The sequence below is a fragment of the Astatotilapia calliptera genome, chromosome 6 (assembly GCF_900246225.1).
Source record: "Astatotilapia calliptera chromosome 6, fAstCal1.2, whole genome shotgun sequence".
Classification (NCBI taxonomy): Eukaryota; Metazoa; Chordata; class Actinopteri; order Cichliformes; family Cichlidae; genus Astatotilapia; species Astatotilapia calliptera.
The window spans coordinates 28,807,432-28,830,805 of record NC_039307.1 but is presented as its reverse complement, the minus strand read 5'-3'; the positions used below and the strand labels follow the sequence as shown (position 1 = coordinate 28,830,805).

General features: G+C 40.9%; 1 protein-coding gene across 1 annotated transcript in view; it reads left to right on the top strand.

The window, feature by feature from the left end:
* The window catches only part of prkcba (protein kinase C, beta a), a 49,330-nt gene extending 27,784 nt beyond the window's left edge, over positions 1-21,546 (top strand). The window contains exons 3-17 of the mRNA XM_026171523.1: positions 1,274-1,356; positions 2,502-2,613; positions 5,643-5,771; positions 6,146-6,302; positions 6,618-6,752; positions 6,895-6,991; positions 7,107-7,250; positions 7,353-7,526; positions 7,718-7,809; positions 11,201-11,263; positions 11,365-11,503; positions 11,595-11,675; positions 11,785-11,892; positions 12,359-12,499; positions 19,973-21,546. Of these exons, the coding sequence (XP_026027308.1) occupies positions 1,274-1,356; positions 2,502-2,613; positions 5,643-5,771; positions 6,146-6,302; positions 6,618-6,752; positions 6,895-6,991; positions 7,107-7,250; positions 7,353-7,526; positions 7,718-7,809; positions 11,201-11,263; positions 11,365-11,503; positions 11,595-11,675; positions 11,785-11,892; positions 12,359-12,499; positions 19,973-20,125 (1,808 nt within the window). The 3' untranslated portion in view covers positions 20,126-21,546. The remainder of the gene's footprint in view (positions 1-1,273; positions 1,357-2,501; positions 2,614-5,642; positions 5,772-6,145; positions 6,303-6,617; positions 6,753-6,894; positions 6,992-7,106; positions 7,251-7,352; positions 7,527-7,717; positions 7,810-11,200; positions 11,264-11,364; positions 11,504-11,594; positions 11,676-11,784; positions 11,893-12,358; positions 12,500-19,972) is intronic.
* Positions 21,547-23,374: the final 1,828 nt, after the last annotated feature.

The following is a 23,374-nucleotide window of genomic DNA, read 5'->3' as shown; positions in this document are numbered from 1 at the left end:
ATTAATACTAGCAGTTAATATTAATAGCTGTTTAATACTTGAGCTTTCTTGACCTCACAGATCGGGATGTCTGAAGATGCTTCAACAGCAGTTCAGCTGCTAGTGAGGGGAGGGGCTGTGTGACGTTTGTGTGTCAGCTGGCTGAGGTGATGACAGTACTGTTGGTACCAGTTCTGCTGCAAGTGAATATTTAATCTGATGGTAATTTCTATTATAAGTTAGTGCAGATTTTGTGGACAATCCTACTCGGTGCATATACCAGCTTTAATTTTAAAATGCTTTCAGTGTTTTGAAATCTAAAGGTACCATCAGTCCCAGTTCTGGTGACATCCCTATCCATAACTTTATAACATAAACTGAAGGAGAGATTTGTTCTTGTAAACCGATGTTTAAAATGACATTTTTGTCTGTGTTCCTCGTCATTTGCTCCCAACTCAACCAGCTTCTGGATGTTAATTGATAGCTCTCTTTTTTTTGGTCTATATAAGACTAATAGGGTGTTCAACTGAGCCACAGTCTTAAATAGTATAATGTTGGGGTGTTCATTTAAATAAGCATGCTGTACAGTAACAAAGTATTTCTGCTTTTCCCGCCAACAAGATTCAGATGGTGAACTAAACGTCGTCGGGTTGGACTGTTTGTTTGACTATAAGTTTGTGATGGGTACTTTCTGATATTTTAATGACTGAGAAAATAACCAGCTTTGTTACAAAAATTCACATTTTGTTCTATGATTATCTTTAAATAAGACACAAATTCTTGTATTGCGTTACCCGGCAATGAGTGAAGATCAGAAGATCTTAAGCACTTTTTGTCTTTCTAGTTTCCCTCTAACAGGATTTATTTCCTACTAGCTGCCATGTGCTATATAAGGATGCAAGTATGAACTGTTTATTTCAGTCGCTACACTGAATAATTTCAAGCAGCAAGCAGGAACAAGCAGTCAAATCACCAGCTATACTGCCTGCTGCCATTTGAAGCTTCTAACATGGGAAGTTTCCTGTGGCAGCTTTAATGTTACTGGGCGTGATTATTAGACTTCCCACCATGCTGTGGTTAAATTTAAAATCATCTAAACTGAAGCAAAGACTAACTATAGATGTTGGAAGCAAGAAAGAAATGCATGTGAACTGCTGAAATACGAGGAGCTTTTTTTGCAGTGACTAATGCCACATAATTGACATATTGATTTATCTCAGTGTTGTTATTGTGTCGCCTTATTTGGCACCGCAAAGAAGCCCGAGCTGATTTTCACTTTTTTCCCTCTCCCCAGTGTGCTGTTTTGTGGTCCATAAGCGCTGTCATGAATTTGTCACCTTCTCCTGTCCGGGGGCCGACAAAGGACCTGCCTCCGATGTAAGTATAAAGAAAGTAAACACCCACACTTGTGCACGAATAAAACATCTACACAGCTTGATTATTCGATCCTTTACTCCTTATTTTTAGTCAGACCTGAAAGCAAAGGTCAGAGACACACACCTCTGTTCGTGCACAGGTGTGTGTGTGTGTGTGTGTGTGTGTGTGTGTGTGTGTGTGTGTGTGTTCGATAAACAGCACATTAGCAAAACAAAACCCAGTGCTGACCATGCTCATTTTATTAATAACCATTATTCAACAGCAGAACAGCTTCATGCATTAAAAAATATTTAACCTGAACAGACAGACAGACAGACACACACACACACACACACACACACACACACACACACACACACACACACACACACACACACACACACAGCCCTAACCTCCTAGCCTTACTCCTGCTGACATGTCAGCCACAAATCACATTCAGACACGTCAGTATAGGAGAATGTGCTGGCTGGCTGCATCAGGTTAATGACCCAATATCTCACTCTCTTTCACTCACTCACGCACGCACGCGCACACACACACACACCATTTGTGGGTTTGAATTAATTTTAAATTCATGTCACTGATGTTTATTAATCTCAAACTCCGCTCTTTGTTTTTGTTATATCACCAGTGCTGTTGTTACCTATTTTTGTGCATCCTCCAAATTCACTCAGTTTTCCATCTCTATCTCTTGGTCTCTCATGCTCACATTAGTTCTTTTGTTTTCCCGTAAAATATTTAAACATTTAAAGGCTTTACTCTGGAGAAAATCAGTACTGTAAGTCATCTACTTATGGCTAATCCCTGCCATGGGGAGTGGAGATCATATGATTTTTTTGCGCCGTGATATATCGCATGGTTTAAAATGATTCATCATCAGTCACTGACTGAAATGTTCTGCTGTCCATATACTTTATTTTTGCATCCATGTGGGTTTGCAAATTAAACACATTATGATTAAGAACCTGTTAGAGGAAATTGAGAACCCCTTTTCTTGTAATTTAGCTGAGTCCAGGCTTTAAATGGCGACTAACAGGACAACTGAGAACACCTAACCTTGCAGCTTTAAATCTTTTAACAACCCGAAACAGTCTGAGTTATTTGAATATAATTGTACTCAAGCATCTTCTGTCTCCTCTTTACAGGATCCTCGTAGTAAACACAAGTTTAGGGTCCACACTTACTCAAGCCCCACCTTCTGTGACCACTGTGGCTCCCTCCTGTACGGGCTGATACACCAGGGAATGAAATGTGACCGTAAGTACACGAATATCTGCCTGTGTTTCAGAAAGGAAGCCTTGTGCTTTAGAAGCTTGCATTTTACGCTCTTTTTAAACCTTGCTAGTACTGAGATGGACCCCCATTTCCCTTTATAGGTGCCTTAATTCTTTGTGGCACAGGTGCTGGAAACATTTCTCAGAGATACTGGTCAATAATGACATGAGAGTATTGATGCTCATCTACCGAGCATCTGAATAACGCAGCAGAAATCAGGGCTCATCCGACCAGACAACATTTATTTTCTGATTTTCTCTTGTCTTATTTTGGTGAACCCGTGTTAGCTATAGCCGTGGTTTTCTGTACTTAACTCATAAATGTCCTCTGGTGTGGTCTTCTGCTGCTGCAGCCAATCTGCTTCAATGTGAGGCTCTTCTGCAGAGATGCTCTTCTGTATACCTTGAATGTAACAAGTGGGGATTTGAGTAACTGTTGCCTTCCTCTGAGCTCAAAGCAGTCTGGCCATTCTCTCAGAGCTCAACAAGGCATTTTCACCCAGACAACTTCCGCTTACTGGATTTTTTTTCTCATTTTTTTGACTATGTGGGAAAATCCCAGCATATCAGCAGTTTCTAAAACACTCACACCAGTCAGTTTTGCACCAACAACCCTGCCTCATTGAGAAACATTTAAATTTTGTTTCTTCCTCATTTTTGGCTTGAACTTAAGCAGACCGTGTAGACCATGTCTGCATGCCTAAGAGCACTGATTTGCTGCCATGTGATTGGGTGATTCGATACTTGTATGGAAGTAGACTACGTTTAGAAAATGAAATCTGGTTGTTTCTCACATTTACGAGATGGTGTAAAAAAAAAGAAAGAAAGAGGAAGACTTGAGGAATTGGCCACAAGTTTCAGGTTTTTGAGATTTCTTCACTTCTGTAGTAAAAAAAAAAAAAGGCAAATTCAGTGTGTTCAGTTTTTCACAATGTAGATGAGCACGGGCGAAAAAACTAATGCTGTTGCAGCATAGAGTGCAGCACAGGATACTCGGGCAAAGATCAACATTTCTGTCATCTAGAAGCTTTTCATTTGACAATAAAAGTTTATGCTGAAACTGATGTTCGTTAGATTATATCTGATCTGATATCAGATTTATCAGTTCTTTTCCTGTCCTGATCAGTTTTACTACTACAGAAGCTTCACTCTGTCGTTAATGCTTTACAGCATTAATGACACACATATTGCTACAGCTAAAGTTAAAGCTTCCACTGCTGAACACTGACTGCAGTTTGCATGAATACTTCACAATAATCAAGCTGCTCATAATATTTTCCCCCCTCCATTTCTTTAGTTGTGTCACAAACTGTTTGTGTTGGCACGAAGAGGAAGTAGGTTACCTCTCTGCAATGCTATACTCAGGCCAGCATTATTTAGTGGGCAGATGTTTCCTCATTGTGCTTTGACTTTGCATCATGAAAATACTAGAGTACCTTATTTGACATAATTTACAAGCGGGTTTGGTTATTTATTAATCCATAGAAACACTCGAGTTGTTCATTAATTGTAAATGTATAATTATCATACAGAAGATGAGACTTATTTCTGTAAGTGTTGGCAGACAAGCGCAAGTAGTCTTCAAGGTTTACACTCGTTAATGGATTAATGGTTCTCATGGGTGTGTTTAGTGCCTGTTGGAGATAATACATTGAAATCCACGGTCACAGAAACATTATTGTTACTGGAAAAGAAAACCTACAGAGAGCAAGAGATTAACTTCTCACTCTCCACCTTCAGAACCTCAACACCACCCACTGATTCAACAGAGTGGAGCAAAATGTGGTACATCAGAAATGTCTGCCATCTAGTGGACGTACTGAGAAATGACCATGGGTTATTAGACTTGTCTGTGTTCTTGCAATGATCAAATTGTTTCCCACTTACTAGTCTGTAAAATAATGAGTTTTGCTTAAACTGTGTTCTACTCTCACTGTCCAGATTTAATGTTTAGCTGTGCCTTTTATTACCGAAGACAAATTTTTAAACTGTTCTGACCAACCTGTATATACAACACATAGCTTTAGTGTTGGTGCTCTTCGGCCCTCAGGCATTTTCTCTGGGCCAAGGTTCATTTAAAATGGACTGAGGAAAGTGGAAAACTGTTCTGTGGTCAGACGAATCGAAGTCTGAAATTTATTTTGGAAAACGTGGACGCCACATCCTGCAGACCATCCGGCTTGTCATCAGTGCTCAGTTCAAAAAGCCTGCATCTCTAATTGTATTGGAGTGCATTACTGTTTATGGAATTTGGCAGCTGGCACAACTAGAAAGGCAACATCAGATGACATCTTCTACAGGTGAGGCCCTGCATATTTCACCAAGACAATGCTAAACCTCATATTACAGAGCTCCATAGCAGAGGAGCCCAGGTGCTAAACTTGCCTCCCTCCAGTTCACCAACTGAAAGGATTTGGAGAATCCTCTGATCTCAGATGTTTGCAGACTTGCTGTTGCTACAGTGGTAGACATGCCCCTGTATTGAGAAGTGCTGCTCCTATCAAATTCATAATGAGCCAGTATATTTTTCTTAAAATGGTACATTTGATGTTTTTCTGTGTTCTACTATGAATAAAGTATGGATTTATGGATTTGATGGATGGATCTGGTTTTATTTACATACGTCAGGGACTATAGGATGGTTTTGGGGGTTGGGTGAGGTCACATCTCTGGTTGCTCTGACCTAACGAGTATGGGTGATATTTGGTCTGGTGTCCGGGATCTGAGAGTTCAATAGTTTTCATTACTTTAAGTACCCAGCATGTTTTTACTTATTATCTAACTGTCTCCAAATTTACCTCTTTGTTTTTTTTGATTAATTTTTTAAGCCCCCTGTGTCTGTTAGGGTGCAGCCCTAAATCTCTTTTAATCTGGCAATAAGGCACTGAAAGCCTTCCGGTAATTACTTTGGGGGGGTTTAGGGCACAGACTGTCACATGTTAGACAGACTGTGATGATTGTGATTCATAACCAACCTGCACAATTTTCCTGTCTCTCTCTCTCTCTGTTCAGACTGTATGATGAACATCCACAAGCGATGTGTCGCCAACGTCCCGAGCCTGTGCGGGACGGATCACACGGAAAGGCGAGGACGCATCCACATCTCTGCGCAGATCACTGACGACACTCTCACCGTCACCAGTGAGTGCTCCCACACACACGAGCGCACTGAGTGCATCTCAAAGCTCTCTGCCAGCCTAAGACTAAAACCGGAAAGTCCATTAGTTGATCAATGATCCAACGATTGACCCACATTGCCACTGGGACATGCACCCACGTGCCAGCGCTCCCTTTCAGACAGCTGTGGATTGATTATGGAACAGAAACTAAACTGTTGTTAAGTGTTGTCTAATGTGGCCAGAGTTATTTAGGGCAGGCTGAAGCTTTAGACATGGATGGGTTGCGCTAACACTTTGGGAAAGGACAAATTGCGGACAGTCTAAAAGTGTGTTTTATCCTGGGATCTTCTGGCACTTATTTGTATTTATGTCCTCAACCCCCCCCCCCCCCCACAGTCAAAGAGGCTAAGAACCTGGTGCCTATGGATCCCAACGGCCTGTCAGACCCCTACGTCAAGCTCAAGCTGATTCCCGATCCCAAGAGTGAGAGCAAGCAGAAGACAAAGACCATCAAATGCTCCCTCAACCCCACGTGGAACGAGACCTTCACTTTGTGAGACACCTTTTTGTTGAACATAACTTGCCTTTTGATTAAAGTTACTCACTTGGCCTCATTTTGAGTCGCATATGCGCAAACCTAACTGGAGCTCGTGCAAGTGACCCAGTCCTCTCTCCTCCTCCTGTTTGTGCTCGTTGTTTTTCGAGCTATTCTCGGGTAGGAAAGGTATGAAAAACTGTGATTTGCTGCATTGTTTTTAAGTTTGTACAGAGAGAGATGAGAGGACTGTGATCTCAGGTTTTCATTTTTAGCTATATTAGGAACGCACTTTATCTTCCGTTTCACTGTCCTCCATTTTTTTCCTTTTAGCAACCTCAAAGAAACTGACAAGGACCGCCGTCTGTCAGTAGAGGTCTGGGACTGGGATTTGACCAGCAGGAATGACTTCATGGGATCACTGTCCTTTGGGATCTCAGAGCTACAGAAACAAGGGATAGATGGATGGTGAGAAAATTACACAGGTGTAACTAGAAATGATACAGGCAGGACGTGCAGGGGTGTGAATGTTTAGGAGGCTTTGTTGTCATAGTCTGGTGATAATCCTGGATTTTGTCTGGCAATGCTCTGCTTTCATTCTGGGGTTTAGGTTTAAGATGCTGTCCCAGGAGGAAGGAGAATACTTTAATGTTCCTGTCCAGCCAGATGGAGAGGATGGTAATGAGGAGCTACGGCAAAAGTTTGAGGTAAGACTCACAGAAATTGACGAGAATGACGACTGGTTTAATTTGTGCTCTTGCCTATTTCTTGTTCTCTAATAAACTACTTCTTCCCCCTTCCCCATTTTAATTCTCTCTCTAGAGAGCGAGAGTGGGTCCAGGGAAGCCCACTGACTCCTCTTCTTCCTCCTCGGTGTGCAAGTACGACAGCAACGGCAATCAGGACCGCGTCAAGCTCTCAGATTTCAACTTCATCATGGTTCTGGGCAAGGGCAGCTTCGGCAAGGTGGGGCACGCGTCAGTAGAAATGTGATGTTTCTGATGTAAACATGGCATGAATGAAATCTCTTTAAAACTCACTGATTTCCTTTGGTTGACTCCCTCAAAGGTGATGCTGGCTGAGAGGAAAGGCACAGATGAGTTGTACGCCATCAAAATCCTGAAAAAAGACGTGGTGATCCAAGATGATGACGTGGAGTGCACCATGGTGGAGAAGAGAGTCCTCGCCCTGTCAGGAAAACCACCTTTCCTCACTCAGCTGCACTCATGCTTTCAAACCATGGTGAGACAGCTTGAAGCAAGACCAGCTTCTTATCTTTTATAATGTTATCAGAGTGCTTTCCATGGCTTGTTTGCTTTGGTCTGTTTACTGTGTAAATTTGAACTGTGTAATTATCAGCCTGTCAGTAAACTGTGATTCTGAATAATTTATTCCTCTCTTCTGGTCTCCTGCTTCTTCTTTATTGCTCCTAGGACCGATTGTATTTTGTCATGGAGTATATTAATGGAGGAGACCTTATGTACCATATCCAACAGGTCGGCAAGTTTAAGGAGCCTCATGCTGTGTGAGTGCACACACACACACACACACACACACACACACACACACACACACACACACACACACACACACACACACACACACACACACACACACACACACACACACACAGACAGACAGACAGACAGACAGACAGACACACACAGACAGTGAGTTTGATCAAATCTAGAAGAGAATCAAGCATTTCGATGCTCTTAAACAATCCCCCACTTAAGAAACTCAATGGTGATTAACAAAACAGAATTTGGCATCCAGACTTTCCTTAACTAATAAGTTTAGTTTCACATCAAAGTTGATGTGCCACCATTAATATCTTGTTTTTGCTTCTCCTCGTCTGTTCTTGCTTTCTTACTTATAAGCAGTGTTGGGTAAGTTACTTTAAATTAGTAACTTAGTTACATTACTAGTTTCTTCTATCAAAAGTAACTCAGTTACTTCAAGTTACTCGTTACTTTCAGAGTAACTAGTTACTAGGGAAAGTAACTTTGATTTAACTCAGAATTCTCTTGTTAATGTGTTGCCTCAGTAACTGGATACCCAGCAAGATTGCCAGTCTTCTAGCTTGCTTACTTGCCACAAGTGCACTGTGCCACCTACCAATAGAAAGGAGAAAATAATGTGCACATTTCCACGAGAGAAATCCCACGCCTGATTCTATCCTAGCCTGCTTTTTACATCCAACACAAAAACTGCAGTCGTGGTGCTTTCGATTGTACTCAGAACTCGGAAATTCTGCCTTCCGAATAGGAAGATGTAGGTAACACCAGACTGCAGATGAGCTGCATACAGGGCTGGACTGGGACAAAAAAATCGTCCCGGGCATTTTGACTAGAGGTCGGCCCACCATTATAGGAACAATCATAAAGCCTTTGAATGAAAATAAACACTGCTGTGACAGTGATGTACACTGTTCTGATGGTATATATGTATCAATCTATCAATCGTTTGTTGTAAGACTCAGATAATTATTTTTTTAAAAGTGAGACATTTTAAATGAGAATAAGAAAGTATTTCCTTGTGCCCCCCTCTCCCTTTTAATGCCCTACATGGACCCCTGGCAACACTTTACTAGATCCGCCCCTGCACAGTTACCAGCTGTCAGCTACTTAGAAAAGGATCCTGGTGTTATTTATCTCTCAGAAACAGTTCATAACTTCCCTTCAACTCACTCATGTCACCTAAAAGGTAAACCTGTTTCTCCATCACAGCTCTGATGATCCAGTAAGGACGTCTCCTGGTTTCATCTTCATGTTTCCCTCTCACCACATAACCAAACCGATATCATGACCAGCAGCTTTTACAGCTGTGGCTCCAGCAAACATCAGCTGATACTAGAAAGTAATATTAAATAAATTCTAACAACAGCTGATCAAGCTTAAACGTGCTGCTGTTGTTTAGCGCGACATCCGCTGGTTTCCTCTTTCTGGCGCAAAGTGAGCGATAAATAAACAAGAGAGAAAAGCCGATCAGCTGATCATTGATCAGTTTCATGATTGAAGTAGAAACAGGAGAGGGAGGGGGAGAGGATGAGAGAAGAAGAGGCAGCTGTGCAGCGTAAACACAGAGTAACTCCAGCTTTGTGTCTTTTTCATTGTAGCTGAAGTCCGGGACAAACTGTTCCTTTTCACCTCAGTAAGAAACGCGTAATATTTTCTCTGAATACGAGACGATTCCGTTTTTTACAGGACGGTTGGCAACTCTAATAATTAACCTTATGAACAAAATAAAGTTCAACATCAGTAACATAGCACCCACCCAGCTGTATAGAAACTCCGTCATGCTAGCTAGCACGCAGTACGAAAAATTCAGCATAACAAAAATAAACTCCACCTAAACTTGGTTCATATCTGACCCAGAGAGACTGCAGGTCATAACTTCTTACCTGAAGTTCAGTTCAACTGACACTCACAGACCAGCGGCCACTTCGGGTCTCTCCTCTTGCCTCCCTTTTCCTTCATCCACCTGCTGGCCTCCACCACTTGCTAATGTTATTGAATCTGTGGAAGCTCCGCGATAGCCACCACAGGAAGTAACAAATAACGAGCCTATCTAAATCCCAGTAACGAGTAACGCGTTCCCGGTTTTGGCATAATAACTAGTTACTGTGCTCTTACCACAATAATAACGTAGTTACTGTAACGCGTTACTTAATAACGCGTTAGTCCCAACACTGCTTATAAGTGATGCAACAATACTCCAGATCTCCAAATCGCACTTCAGGACTAAGATAACTTTGCATATTCACAATTCCAAAATAATCCTTTTTTATACATTACTGGATCTTGGTGCAGCTCGTCAGTTAATTCACTGTCTCAAACGAGCAGTCTTGGCTCCCCTCTTCCTTCCATTAAGTCAGCCACACTTTGATTGGCTCCATCTTGCAAACAGAATGTTTGAACAGCTGTGTTCCTGTGATGACCTCATTAAACATATCTGTTCTCATTGACTCAGTGTTTAGTCTGAAAGAAGAGCTTTTGACTTACATTGAGTGAGATAAAAAATTGCCATTTTATCTTCATATATAGCTGGAGAAAAAAGAAATTCGACCCCCCTTGTTCACTTATAAAAGAAATGAACAGTCTTTATTTTTATGGTAGTTTCATTTTATTTCCCGTACTGCATGATTGAGGAAAAAAATGAAAAGTGTAATATGTGCCCAATAAACATAACAGCTCAGGGAATCTTAGGGACTAACTACCGCCGCTCCACTTGGCTCATTAACGTAAGCAATATGTGCACGTGGCTAATTAGCATGACATTACATAATGCAAGTTAACAGAGCTATTTCTCAGCCTGTATCTACACACATGGTGTTTACACAAGCACAATCAAAACATGCCCTTAATAGGAAATGTTTAAACAGATGGCGAGTTAAACTGTGTATTCCACCTCAAAGCTTTGCTAACATAGCTCCGGTGTTAGCTACAGGGATGAAGCAGCACCTACCTTTTTCTGCCACTGTTGTCACATAATCCTTAACTGTCTGTATTTACATTCATGCACTCAGCAGCTGGTCTTCACATAATGCTGGCATCTTTGTTGAAGACAAAGGTCAAGATAAACCTTTACCAGATGACAGGTTAACAGGTACTTCCTGTTTTAACACTTGCGCAGATCCGTGTATGAGGAGAGACGAGTTCCTTTGCAGTAAAAGCTCTGCAGCTCAGAAAGGTTATACATTACTTAAAGTGGCAGCCAAAACTGTTATAAAATGAACTTTTTATGCATTTTGTGCGTTATACTTACAAATGTTGATGTTTTTGTCATTCGTGGTGCTTAAAAAAATGAAAATGCATGAGGCACACTTTAACCTCTCTGAAGGGCTTCAATAGGAGATATCAGAGCATCACCAAACGCACCTTTCAGTTAAAGACGGATGTTTGCCTCTGTTTTAGGTTCTATGCTGCTGAGATTGCCATCGGCCTGTTCTTCCTTCATTCCAAGGGCATTGTGTATCGGTGAGATGGTTTTTGAATCAGCTCGGCTACTCGCGTGTAGTTTCCGGTCCCTTTTAGTTTACAGATGTGAGTAACATCTGTGCGTTTGGATGTTTTTGCAGGGATCTGAAGCTGGACAATGTGATGCTGGACTCTGAGGGCCATATAAAGATTGCAGATTTTGGAATGTGTAAAGAAAACATGCTTGATGGCATTACCACAAAGACTTTTTGTGGAACTCCAGACTACATCGCTCCAGAGGTGTGTTTTACGGGTTAGCCACTGTCTAGTTGTCGATTGGTTTATTTTAATCTTTCAGACATTGATTGCAACCCTATTCTTTCTCTTGCAGATCATAGCCTATCAGCCTTATGGGAAGTCTGTGGACTGGTGGGCTTTTGGAGTCCTGCTTTATGAAATGCTTGCTGGACAGGTTTGTATTCATCTACTGCTTACCCTCTTAAATTATTATTATTATTATTATTGTTATTAATTTACCAAAACAACAACTAAAAAAAGGGTCTGCATTTGTGCCTCTCTAGCCGCCTTTCGATGGTGAAGATGAAGATGAGCTTTTCCAGTCCATCATGGAGCATCACGTCTCATACCCTAAATCCATGTCCAAAGAAGCAGTTGCTATCTGCAAGGGGGTAAGAAAACATGCTTGTATGCGCATACATGCAGGGTAACTCCTAATGTGGCCCCTGAAACCTCTGCTTGTTTTTCACTCTGAGCACTGGAGGGTTTGTCATATTATAAAGGCTGCTGCGTGTTAGTGCGCACCCTCCAGCAGTGAGGCTGAACTGCCTCTTAACAGCTCGTGGCAGCAAACGATGATTGTACTTGTTTATTTGCCCTCCACACCTCCTCATCTGTGATATCTTTTTATTTGTTTACTAATGCGTTAAATAGTTACAGTACACATTAATAAAGATCACTGTTTTTCATCTCATTAATAATATTTTGCATGACATAATGACTTTGCATTGCTGTTTTTAATTTAAAAATGCTGCCTTTATGTAATGCATACATGCTACAGATTGATTATGGGTCCGTTTTAAAAAGACTAAACGAATACGACTCATCTTGCATTGTATGTCTTTGTGTAATCTCTAGCTGATGACCAAACACCCGGCTAAGCGTCTGGGCTGCGGCCCAGAAGGTGAGAGAGACATCAAGGAGCACGCCTTCTTCCGCTACATAGACTGGGAAAAACTGGAGAATAAGGAAGTCCAGCCGCCTTTCAAACCGAAAGCTGTGAGTATATGACACGCTGACTCACTTCAGCTGTTCACTTTATCAGCCTTCACTAAATGCCTTAGAAATCTTTGCACAGTAGTTAAGAAAATGCCACAGTTTGCTCAAACCTTTAAGGTAAGTTATCAGGATTAGTTTGTTCATCCTTCAAACCCAACCATCACCTGCCGTTGGTCACTGCACTCACCAATGCAGAGCTGATTTATTTATTTATGTGAGTGTAGTCACCAATGATGAAGGCAGATGTCACCTGGCTCACGTATGGACCAATGGAAATCCACAGTTTCGGCTGTGAATGATTTTATTGGTTGATGCCATATTTTAGTTGTATTTCTCTTTTTTCTCTTTGTTGCTTGTTGTCCTTTTTTTCCTGTCATCCTTCATCAAACTCACTGCATCCCCCCCCCCCCCCCCCCCCCCCATCTCTCTCCTCTCCTCTCCATGGCAGTGTGGGCGTGATGCGGAGAACTTTGACCGCTTTTTCACACGCCATCCCCCAGAGCTGACCCCCCCAGATCAGGACGTTATAGTCAACCTGGACCAGCAAGAATTCCAAGGCTTCTCATTTGTTAACCCTGAGTACTCCTACACAGATCACTGACCATGCCGCATATTACTGGTCTGCATTAGTATCTCTTGCACCACACATACTGTACAAAAAAATAAATAAATCACAATTTCATATTGTATTTGGAAGGGTGAAAGAAATCACTCAACATTTTGGAAAATGTGTCTTTTCCTTTTAACTCATCACAATTTGATAGCAAATAATATCACTCTAGTGTTAATGTACGTGGCGTTGTAGCTAGGTAGGGATTAAGCCTCAGTCACACACTTCCCAACCCCCTGGCAACGTGAAATGTGTGTTCTCTGACTGGTTGGACTGGTTGCTGGCTGTTGCTAGGTAAAAGTGTTGCACAGAGGTTGCTGCACCCAAAACCTGCATGCTATTTCTACGTGGAAGATGCCAAATATTTTCTATAGTTACTCTCCAAATTTTAGTGAAACTTAAAAAAAGACAGTTTGCATTCAAAGGAAAAGTCATGCTTTTTAAAATATTTTGGTTGCAGCAGTAAGACACAACTTTTTGCATTTTGCAAGTACTGTGAATCTTTTCAGACAAATCTGCGTGTTCCATATAAGCTAACTGCATGAAGGTTTTCAGCCCACAGCCCTCTTTGTGACCAATTTCACCTAGCAACAGCCAGCAACTTCTTACCATCTGGTCACAGAATACATGCTTTTCCTTAGCATCAGGTGGTTACCAGGGGTTACTGACCAGCAGTTAGCATTAAGTTTGGAAGCACCTAGAAATAGCTAGCCTGGCTCTTTCTAATCTCAACAATAAGGTAACCAGAAGTAAAGCAGATTAACATGTCTCTGTGGTTTTACAGATATGCAACACAACAAAGCTGCGAGTTGTGGCTTAAACTCATAAACAAAGCAGTACAACTGTCTCGCTTTATGGGGAAGCTAGCAAGCACACTAGCACAGATATCCTGGTTGGTAAAATAGTGTTATATGATATAAAACCTCCCTAAGATTCTTAAAGGACATCAGTGGCCTGTAAGGAAAGAGCCACATGACAGATGATGACACTGAAAGGTAGCATTTAGCTGTCCTTGAGCAACCTGGTTGGTTTACCTTCTGGCACTGCTGTAAAGTTTGATAGGTAGCACATAAACAGCGACACATTAAAAGTATAACTCCTAAACAACTTGATTACCAACTTTTAAATATTACAAAGCAGGGTGGTATCTTTTTAGTTAATATGTTAATATTAGAAATAAACATTCCAGTCTGTCATACTTTTTGTGCAAATTAGCATGAATTTGCACAGTTAAACTGCTAGCGAGCACAAACGGTTAACAGTGCTAAACATTGAGTAACAATTTATATTTTGAAGATTGTTAGCTACAAACAGTAAAACATTAGTCTAGCTGCCAGTTTGTTTTTTTTATACACATTGCGCAAAGAAAAAAAATTAAAGACTTGGTTAGCAGTTAGCCACTAGCTCATTAATCTAGCTCTGCTAACCCTCTCAGTTGAATAACCTTTCCCTTGCAGGTTGCTACATTTGCTTCAAAGATTAAAACATTAAATAAAAGATTTTTGTGTAGTTAATGGTAGTTATTGTTGCCACATTAGTGAGGAGAACCAGGCTAGCTGGCCCCCCCAGCTTCCATTTTTCACATTAAACCAGGCTAACACCTCTGCATAAACATGGGTGATATTTATCATCTCATCTGACTTTCAGAAAAAAAATTGAATCGGATGTATTTCTTGTATTTCCTAAATAATGTTCACACATGAACATTATTTACAGGTGCTCCACTGAAATGCGACTAAAATAATCAAGTGTCAAGGTGCCAGTAGGCGGCTAATCTTGTTTGCAGCAGCGACACTGTTCTGAGTTTATTGTAGTTTAGCGCGTCACGTTACACTGCTGCTCTTGTAGCAGCTCTACTGGCTGTATTTTTATCTTTAGTACAGACATGTTGCTCGCTCCTAAATGCCACACGGCTGCTCACACCGGCAGGCTGATGTCGGAGTCAGACCTCAGGGCCGACTTTAGCCTGCTCCGTCTCTATGTTGCCCTCCTTTGTAAGGCAAGGCAAGGCAAGTTTATTTGTATAGCACAATTCAACAACAAGGTGATTCAAAGTGGTTTACAGAGACATTAGAAACAAGAACAAATAAAAAGCATGATTTAAAATTGAATAAAACAAGCAAATAAACTAACTAACTAATTAACAAACAAACAAACAAACAACAATGTAATTGCATATTGACTATGACAACCTATATTGATGAGTGTACTATGATCACATGTTGGTAATTCATGCAGTGTAAGTGAAAATTGACCAATTGCTTTGCTATGATTGTTTGACTACTAATCATTTTTCCGAATGTTTACTTTTGTCTAAAATCTGCATCAACTTAGTGATTTTTTTTCTTTTTTTTAAATGTCATTGTTTGTTGGGGTTTTTTTGTTTTCTTTCTTTTTTTTAAAAGCTCTTCTCATGATCAATTTCCGAAAACAATCTCCACAGTTACACTGTTTTTAATGACAGAGATCATATCTCTTTGCTTGTGCACAACCATCTTTGGAGAATTTCACATATGATGAAGGTGTTTCGAGTTTTGTGAAGTCGGTAGTCTGTTAGCTTACAGAAACAGGATGTCCAAAAGTGCCAAAATAAAGTCCAGAATTCACAAGGCTGTGAAACAACTCAACAACTGTGATGAAGGCAGCCATTTTGTGCCATTTTGTAGTTCATGTATAATTATGATATGCATTATACTTTTTGTTCACAAGTAATACAATATCCCATAATTTTCATATATCAAATGAACTGTCTGAGTTGTATTAAACTTTTGTAACTGTTTAACGATGCAGGGTAGTAACAGTGTGTCAAATGATGTTCTTTGAGCTCGTATCAAAAAGAAAAGAAAAAAAAAAGAGACAGGAAGGCGATATCAAAGGGTTTGTTTTACAAAAATGCTTCTTGAAAAACTATTCTTCCAGATGAAAAAGCGCTTATTGTGATGATGGCAATGGTGAGGAATACATGTTGAAATAACAAGAGAGTGCAGAGAAAATTATACATAAATATATATATGAGTTCTATATATATATATATATGAGTTCTATATATATATATGAGTTCTATATATCAGAGAGATACTGTATTTGGATACATTGTTTCTGGATGAGAGAGATGCTTCAGTGGATTGTGTAATTGTCCTGTATGACTGGAAACTGATAATATACTCACTGATGCCTACCAGACTACTTCTGCTGTGTCTGCTTTGTTAATGTTGTTGCACCCAAACACAGTGCATCAGATACCCCCATCCAAGCATCCAAGGTCTGTGAAAAGTCCCCTAACTCATCACATAAATTCAGACTTGGTTTGGGAAAAGTGTCATTTAACACACATACAGTGCAGAATAGCAACAGCTAATATCTGCTAGGCTGCCCTCATTCACAATAGTTATGAAAGGTTTAGCACAATTTTTAAAGCTTTCCCAAAGACCAGAGACGGATGGATGTAGCTACAGTGATAACACGCACTAGTTAATGAAACCCCCAGTTTAAAGCTTCTGCCACCAACAACAATAAAACACCTTTTTTTCTGACAAACGAGATAATTAAATAAAAGCTATGATCAAAATGCCCCTTTGACGCTTTTGTTAGTGAATAAAAACGAGATGAAACTGTTCCGATCCAAACTGATTGGGCTGTGTAGAAAGGCAGGATGAGTTTGGAAGTGATCCAATCAGAAGTAATCTCCCATGCTTCTGGTTTCTCATGAAAATGTGAAAAGATTTTAATGCTTGAGATGAAGGAAAGAGCAAACATATGGAAACATTTCACAGTTGATGTCAAGGGAAATAAGACGCTTTGTAAACCATGTGGAGCATCTCTCATCGGTAAAAACACATTTACACTTTATAATTTAGTTGAATGAATCAACTTTGGGTTTAGTCTGTGATAATCTTTTATTTAGTCGACAAAAACTAAAAGAATTTGGATGCCTAAATAATGATTGAAACTACATTTTTGTAATAAAAAAGACTATGCTCATGCTCATTGGCTAACGACTAATCAATCACAATGAACCGTGTAGGCTACCAAGATTTTTAAAAATTATCATCTTTTTAATTCAGTATGACATGAAAGGAGTGACTGAGCAGATAAACTGGAGCAGGAAAATGTTTACTGAGGTAAAGTCAGGTGCTTTGCCTTTAAATTTATAGAGGACCGGAAGTCATTTTTTTCAATTCCAGCTATCGCCCCCTGCTGGCTGTTAAAAAGAGCGCAAGGTTACAGCACAGTTTTAAGCTACGTCCTTGTTTTACGCTGTCTGTGGTCGAGACATAGTAGGACACTAGTGAGCCCTTTAAAAGGTCAGTGTAGGAAATTTCTGTATCTGGATTTCGTTTGCGTCACATGGCTGTTACTGTTGTCTGAGTTGAGGTTGGACTGCCGGGCAGTTGCACATTTTATATTTGTTGACGCATCAAATCATTTAAAATGGCTCTGCTGTGATACTTGGTCAATAGTGAAATTACTACTCCTGTATTTGAATGGAGTCTTCTTACATCTGGATGCTCGACTATTTTGTGAAAACACCTGCACCAGCTTTTTGAAGATTGAACCCACCGCACGGCCAAAATAATTCTGATGGTGTCATGTAGACGTATGAAAAGTTTAATAAAAATGTATAAAACTTGAATGGTTTAACTGTGGCACCTACAAAATTTAATCAGTCACAGGTTTAAACTGATTTATTAGCGTCTTTAAAGCTTGTGACACATAAACCATCAGTCCGATTTATAATTTGAAGAGCTTAGGGTTATCAAAAACATAAATCCACATATACTGTGTGATTATTGTTACTCAGTCTCCATACACCAAGTTTTAATCAATGAATCAATGAAACACTCTGAAGCCACAAACATACACTTGCTTCATGCACTAATGGTGAACACGTGGACCATTGGTAGAGATGGGGAAAGTCATTTCAGCTGGAAGCCCTGTGATGAAACGAGGAGGTAGGAAACTAAAACTGTGTGTGTGTGTGTGTGTGTGTGTGTGAGTGTGTGAGTGACTCGTGTGTCTTGGGCTCACTGCTTCACCTCCCTGTGTGAAATCCTTTCGGTTGTGGTTTGGTCCTCAGCAGGTCTCTTTTATCGATCCTCGTCTGCTCTGTACTGGAACATTTCCTCTGTCTCTCTCTGGCTCTGGAAGTTTGTCTTGGGTCTTTCTGCATCTGTGCTGTTGAAGTTGTTCAGGGTGGTCTCTTTGACTGTGTTTCTGGGTTCGTCCGCAGAGTGTGTTTTGTTTGTTATCCACTTGCTTTCTCAGTCTATTTGGAATCTGATCTGTTGTGCTCAGTCTAACAGTTTTGGTGGTGCCACCTTTTACTAGTGATCAGAGGTGTGGACTACACTGGACTCTGACATCAAAACGCACACGCAGCCCACACGACTGATTCATAAAAAAAATAGCCAGATGCTCATATGGACACTGAAACAGATGATGACAGGAAACCTTAAAAGACCAGTAAGAAAAAGTGAGGATATCAGGATACCAAATCAGTTTGAGTGTTCATATGAATGTTAGATTATTGTTGTAACTTTAAGTCCTTTGACCTGAAATGACTTTATATCACCTCAACCCAAAGACTAAAGTTGACCTGATCAATATAATCACATTATGACCATTTCACAGAGTTTCCCTATTAAGACAAACTCAAGGGGTCAAGAGTCTTCATTTGCCCTCAGCTCTACGAAGCGTTTTTGCAGACTTCAGATCATCAGTTTGGATTTAAAAGCTTTGCTCTTACAAGCTGCTGACATCAAACTTGAAAGCATGAAAAACTGAATCAGTTAAATCCCAAAAGGTTGATTCTGTTCACCTGACCGCAGCGTTTTCAGCAGGAGTCACTCATCCAGGTGACTTCTTCAGTCTCAGCTGACTGCAGGTTTCCCCAACCTTATAAACAGTACATTTGCACAATAACTGAAACCAGCCCAATAAATGAACAATGGGCTATGAGGTCAGTCCCTTGATCATTAATATACAAATTGTCAAGACCATTGATCAAAGGCCATGAGTACCATTTACAGAGAGTTAGGGACTAGTAAAGCGCTATGCAAATACAGGCCATTTACCATTCCCCAAGGACCCCAAAGCGCTCTACACATTCAGTCATCCACCCATTCACACACTGGTGATGGCAAGCCACCCTGGGGCCCATTGACAGAGGCGAGTGGAATGGCTGCAATCTCAGCATTTTAAGATGGCAAAAGATATACCCTTAGGCCCCCCCCCCCCCTTTTCCCTTTCCATGTAAATGGCTTTCTTGACTCTGCACTCAAACCAGCGTTCCTCCCTGTCCAGGAAGTGTACATCCTCATCCAGATGACCAGAATCAATCTTTAGGATTTACTTACCTGGATGATTCAGCATCAATCAGTTAAAGTGTCATGACTGTGGACATGTATAATCAGTCCATCATTGGTCATTTACACTGCAGAAAAAGAGTAGCAAGTGGAGCTGAGGCCTATAAACTTTAAGCCAAAAACACCAGACCGCAGCTCATTGAAGGAGGTTTTCAGGATATTTTAGTATTTTTATGGACTGATTTTGAATTCATCACATGATTTTGCACGTTGAATTTGACTTTCTAGACTTCAGGCACTAGACACTGACTTTGTCCCACCTCTGGCAATGATCAAACTGTGTCTTTGCTTGTGTCACAAGTATTTGCCTCCTCCTCTACGCTTCATCTTTGTGCTTTTTCTAACATAGATGTTCTAATTCCTTGTTGTCAACCCTCTGTCTGAACCGCCTTTTTAAAAAAACAAACAAACCTCTTTTACAAATACGCTCTAACTTTATTCTCTTTCTTCCTTCTTTCTGTTTTTATTTATTTATTTTTTTGTGCGTGTGTGTGTCAGAAAACACGCAGAGACGTCTGCAACTTCGACAAGGAGTTTACAAAGATGGTGGTGGAGCTGACGCCAACAGACAAGCTCTTCATCATGAACCTTGACCAGAACGAATTTCAAGGCTTCTCCTACACCAACCCAGAATTCATCATACAAGTCTGATGACTTCCGGCTGGTTAGAGGCCGGACTTTACTCCAGCTTGTACAGCCCAGCCACATTTCATTAAAGACCCATCCAGCATCAGATCAGGACTCAGAGCCGCGCCGTCTTCAGTCTCGACCCACACCAGCATCTAAACTGGGCAATCATAAACCGTCACATTAGCTCCACAAACACACAGACAGCAGTGTGAAACAAAGCCCGCTGGTTGCCAGTTTCCAGAAAACTCCAGGTGGTTAGCATTCCCAGTACCTCACAGTGAGCCGGTCAGTACGAAGAGCGGTGATCAAGAGTCACAGTGAATGTGCTAATAGTGTGTATGTGCTCTATTGATCACCAACAAGAGTGTCTGTTTACTTGATTTTCTTCTCTTCAGCCTGTGGAAGTTGCATCATGAGCCTGCAATGATCAATATATGTACATGCTCACTCACACACACGTGTGTCTGTGCAGGCTGCGGTTTGGAGCAAGGTTGGTTTTGAATTCAAAAAGCTCTGATTTATAACCTCATGTCTAAGTTAGTCCTGAACTTAGTCTTAAGCACGTTTCGTCTTCCAAATTGATGCAAAAAGAAAAATTAAAAAAGGAAAAAAAAAAAAAAAGACCCCCCACCCCAAATGCCTGTTTCGGCAGAGATATTTAAAGACGTCTTTCTCTAGCTTAATCTCTTTCTCTATGGCACTGTGTACGTATGCGGTGGGTTAGTGCTGTAGGCCTATACAGTCTTTGTGGTGCCGCTCCTCTATGCATGCCATGTTTGTTGGTCCAGTAGTTTAAAGACTTGCTTTCAACCTCTCGGACAACGAGGGGGGACCTCGTCAGGTGTCCAGAGTCAGTTCTGAAATATCCAAAATCAAAGTTTTAGTTCCCACTCTGAATGCTGTATCTCTTAATAGTGTTTTGAATATGCGTGGCTACACAGTTTGCTTTACAAAGCACGGAGCAAAGACTGTCTGGCTGTCTGTAAATGAGCGTATCGATGTAACGGTGCTGTATGACCTGTGTTTGTGTGTATGTGTGAATAGGAATGGGATGTAGAGCTAGAAGTGTTTTTCATGTTATCGTGCACTTCTCTACTATTCCCCCCCCCCCCCCCCCCCGTTCTCTCCCCCCCCCCTCCTCCTCCTCCTTCCCTTAAATCTTCTTTTGATCTCCGTCCCCCCCTCCCCCCTGGTTAGCGTTCATATCATTTTAAGGAAATGTGATAAGACGAGAAAGACAGAGGGAGGGCAAAAGATGGGGGAGTAAAGTGTTAACTATGCAAAAAGGCAGGAGGAGGAGGAAGTGGGCAACTTTTATTAAGCAACCAAGGGATTGTGTAAATGGACAGTGTACATGTGTTGCATGCGCTGTCTTTACCTGCGCGTGAGAGACACCTGCAGAAAGATGCATTAAAATGAATTATCATAAAACATTCCAGAAACTCTGGCTCTCTTGTGTTTTTCTCCTTTTTATCAAAGACAATCTTGTGATCGTGCTTCATTTCTTACCGAGATGTATATTATGTCTGCGATGGAGAGGAGGGATTGTTCTTGAAAGCGATACAGATTTTTAAATCTGTATTGTATTCTTGAAATTAAAGCAGCTATAATGAGCAGTTCTATAGATGTAGTGATAATAAGTATCAAATGGCTCTGTGAGAACATGAAATAAGTCGCTTGGACGGATGAATCTGCAGAGGATTACAGCCCGATTCTGCTTACAGCTCCTTGGAAACTATTATTAACGCTTATTAAATGTGCACATTTAACTTCTCAACAGAAACACTGTGTTCAAAGGCCTGCTGTGCAAGTTCACCAATGACATATATATAATAATGTGCGGTTTAGTCGAGAAGCTGAAACGGTGATTGATCATAACAAAACATTTTACAGCGAGGAAGCTCGTTGGTTGGGGTTGATTGCTTTTGCTTCTTCACACACATGGCCACTCACTTTGCAAAGCCTTAAATAGTCACATCCTCATTTATTCTTTTAATCACTTGTATGATATGCTTGTGGAGTGAATACTGATGACAATATTAATATTAAAGGACATGTAATGAGTAAACCTGGCCAAAGAAAAAGCCCCATGAGAGTTCTGTCTGTCTATTTAAAAGTGTTTTCTACCTGATTATGCATTATTGGTTATACATACAGCATACATACAGTCATGGCACAGAGAAAGTATACTTTTTCCTTTTCATTGGATCATTGTCCTGTTGCAGATCTTGATTTCAGTCGAGCTTTAGCTATCAGAGAGATGGCCTCGCATTTGAGTCTAGAATACTTTAGTACGCAGAGGAGTTCATGGTTGATTCAATAACTAGAAAGGTGCCTGAGTCCTGATGCTGCAAAACAAGCCCAAATGCTCACTCCTCCACCACCGTGCTTGACGGGTGATATGAGATGTTTGTGCTGATTGGTTTTCACCAAATGTGGCTGCTTCATCTTTCAGTTGTTCCCTTTAGGGGTCCTCTGTCACACCAATACTCTGCCCGTCCTCCTTCATTACATCATGACCCTCCTCTGATTCTTAAACATCGACCATCCCTCCTCTTCACAGGTCCAAACTTCCCTCTTTAACTTTGTCTCCAAACAGCTCAACCTGAACTTCCCTTTTACTCTTTATCCTTCTGTCAGGATACACCCCTGACACTCCCCATTCTGTCTGCACTTTTCGCTATCCTACATTTATCCTCCTCTTTTACTTTATTCATGAGACCCTCAACGCACACCTTCCACCTTCTCAACACACTCTCTTCACTTCTTAGTACATTTCCATCTCTATCACATCCTTCCTCTGCCTCTCCCTTTCTTAGTGTCCAGCCTCACAACTCACTACAAGCCTTTTCCTTTGTCATCTCTCTCTTTGCTGTACACCTAGCCTCCCAGAACTCCTTCTTCATCTCCCTAATTATCCAACTTTTTCTTTGCTGACCTCTTCCTTATGACCCTTCCCAGATTGATAGACAGCCACAGATGCTTCCCTAACATCATTGCTGATGCTCCAGAGCAGCAGACTGCCAAACGTCTGCTTTGGTAGAAGTGTTCGCACTTGTTGCTGATCGTTTAATCAAGTGCATTTGAATAGCAGCACCTGGCCGCTCCTTACGCTGATACGTTTTCTTCCCACAGAGTGCTTCTAAAATTATGGCTTCATTTTTGTTAAATAACTACACAGTGTAATATGTCATGTGTTCTTGTTTGTTTGAGGTTGTATTTAAATTTTTCAAATTATTTTCCTTCTCATATCCTCATATGTAAAATCTA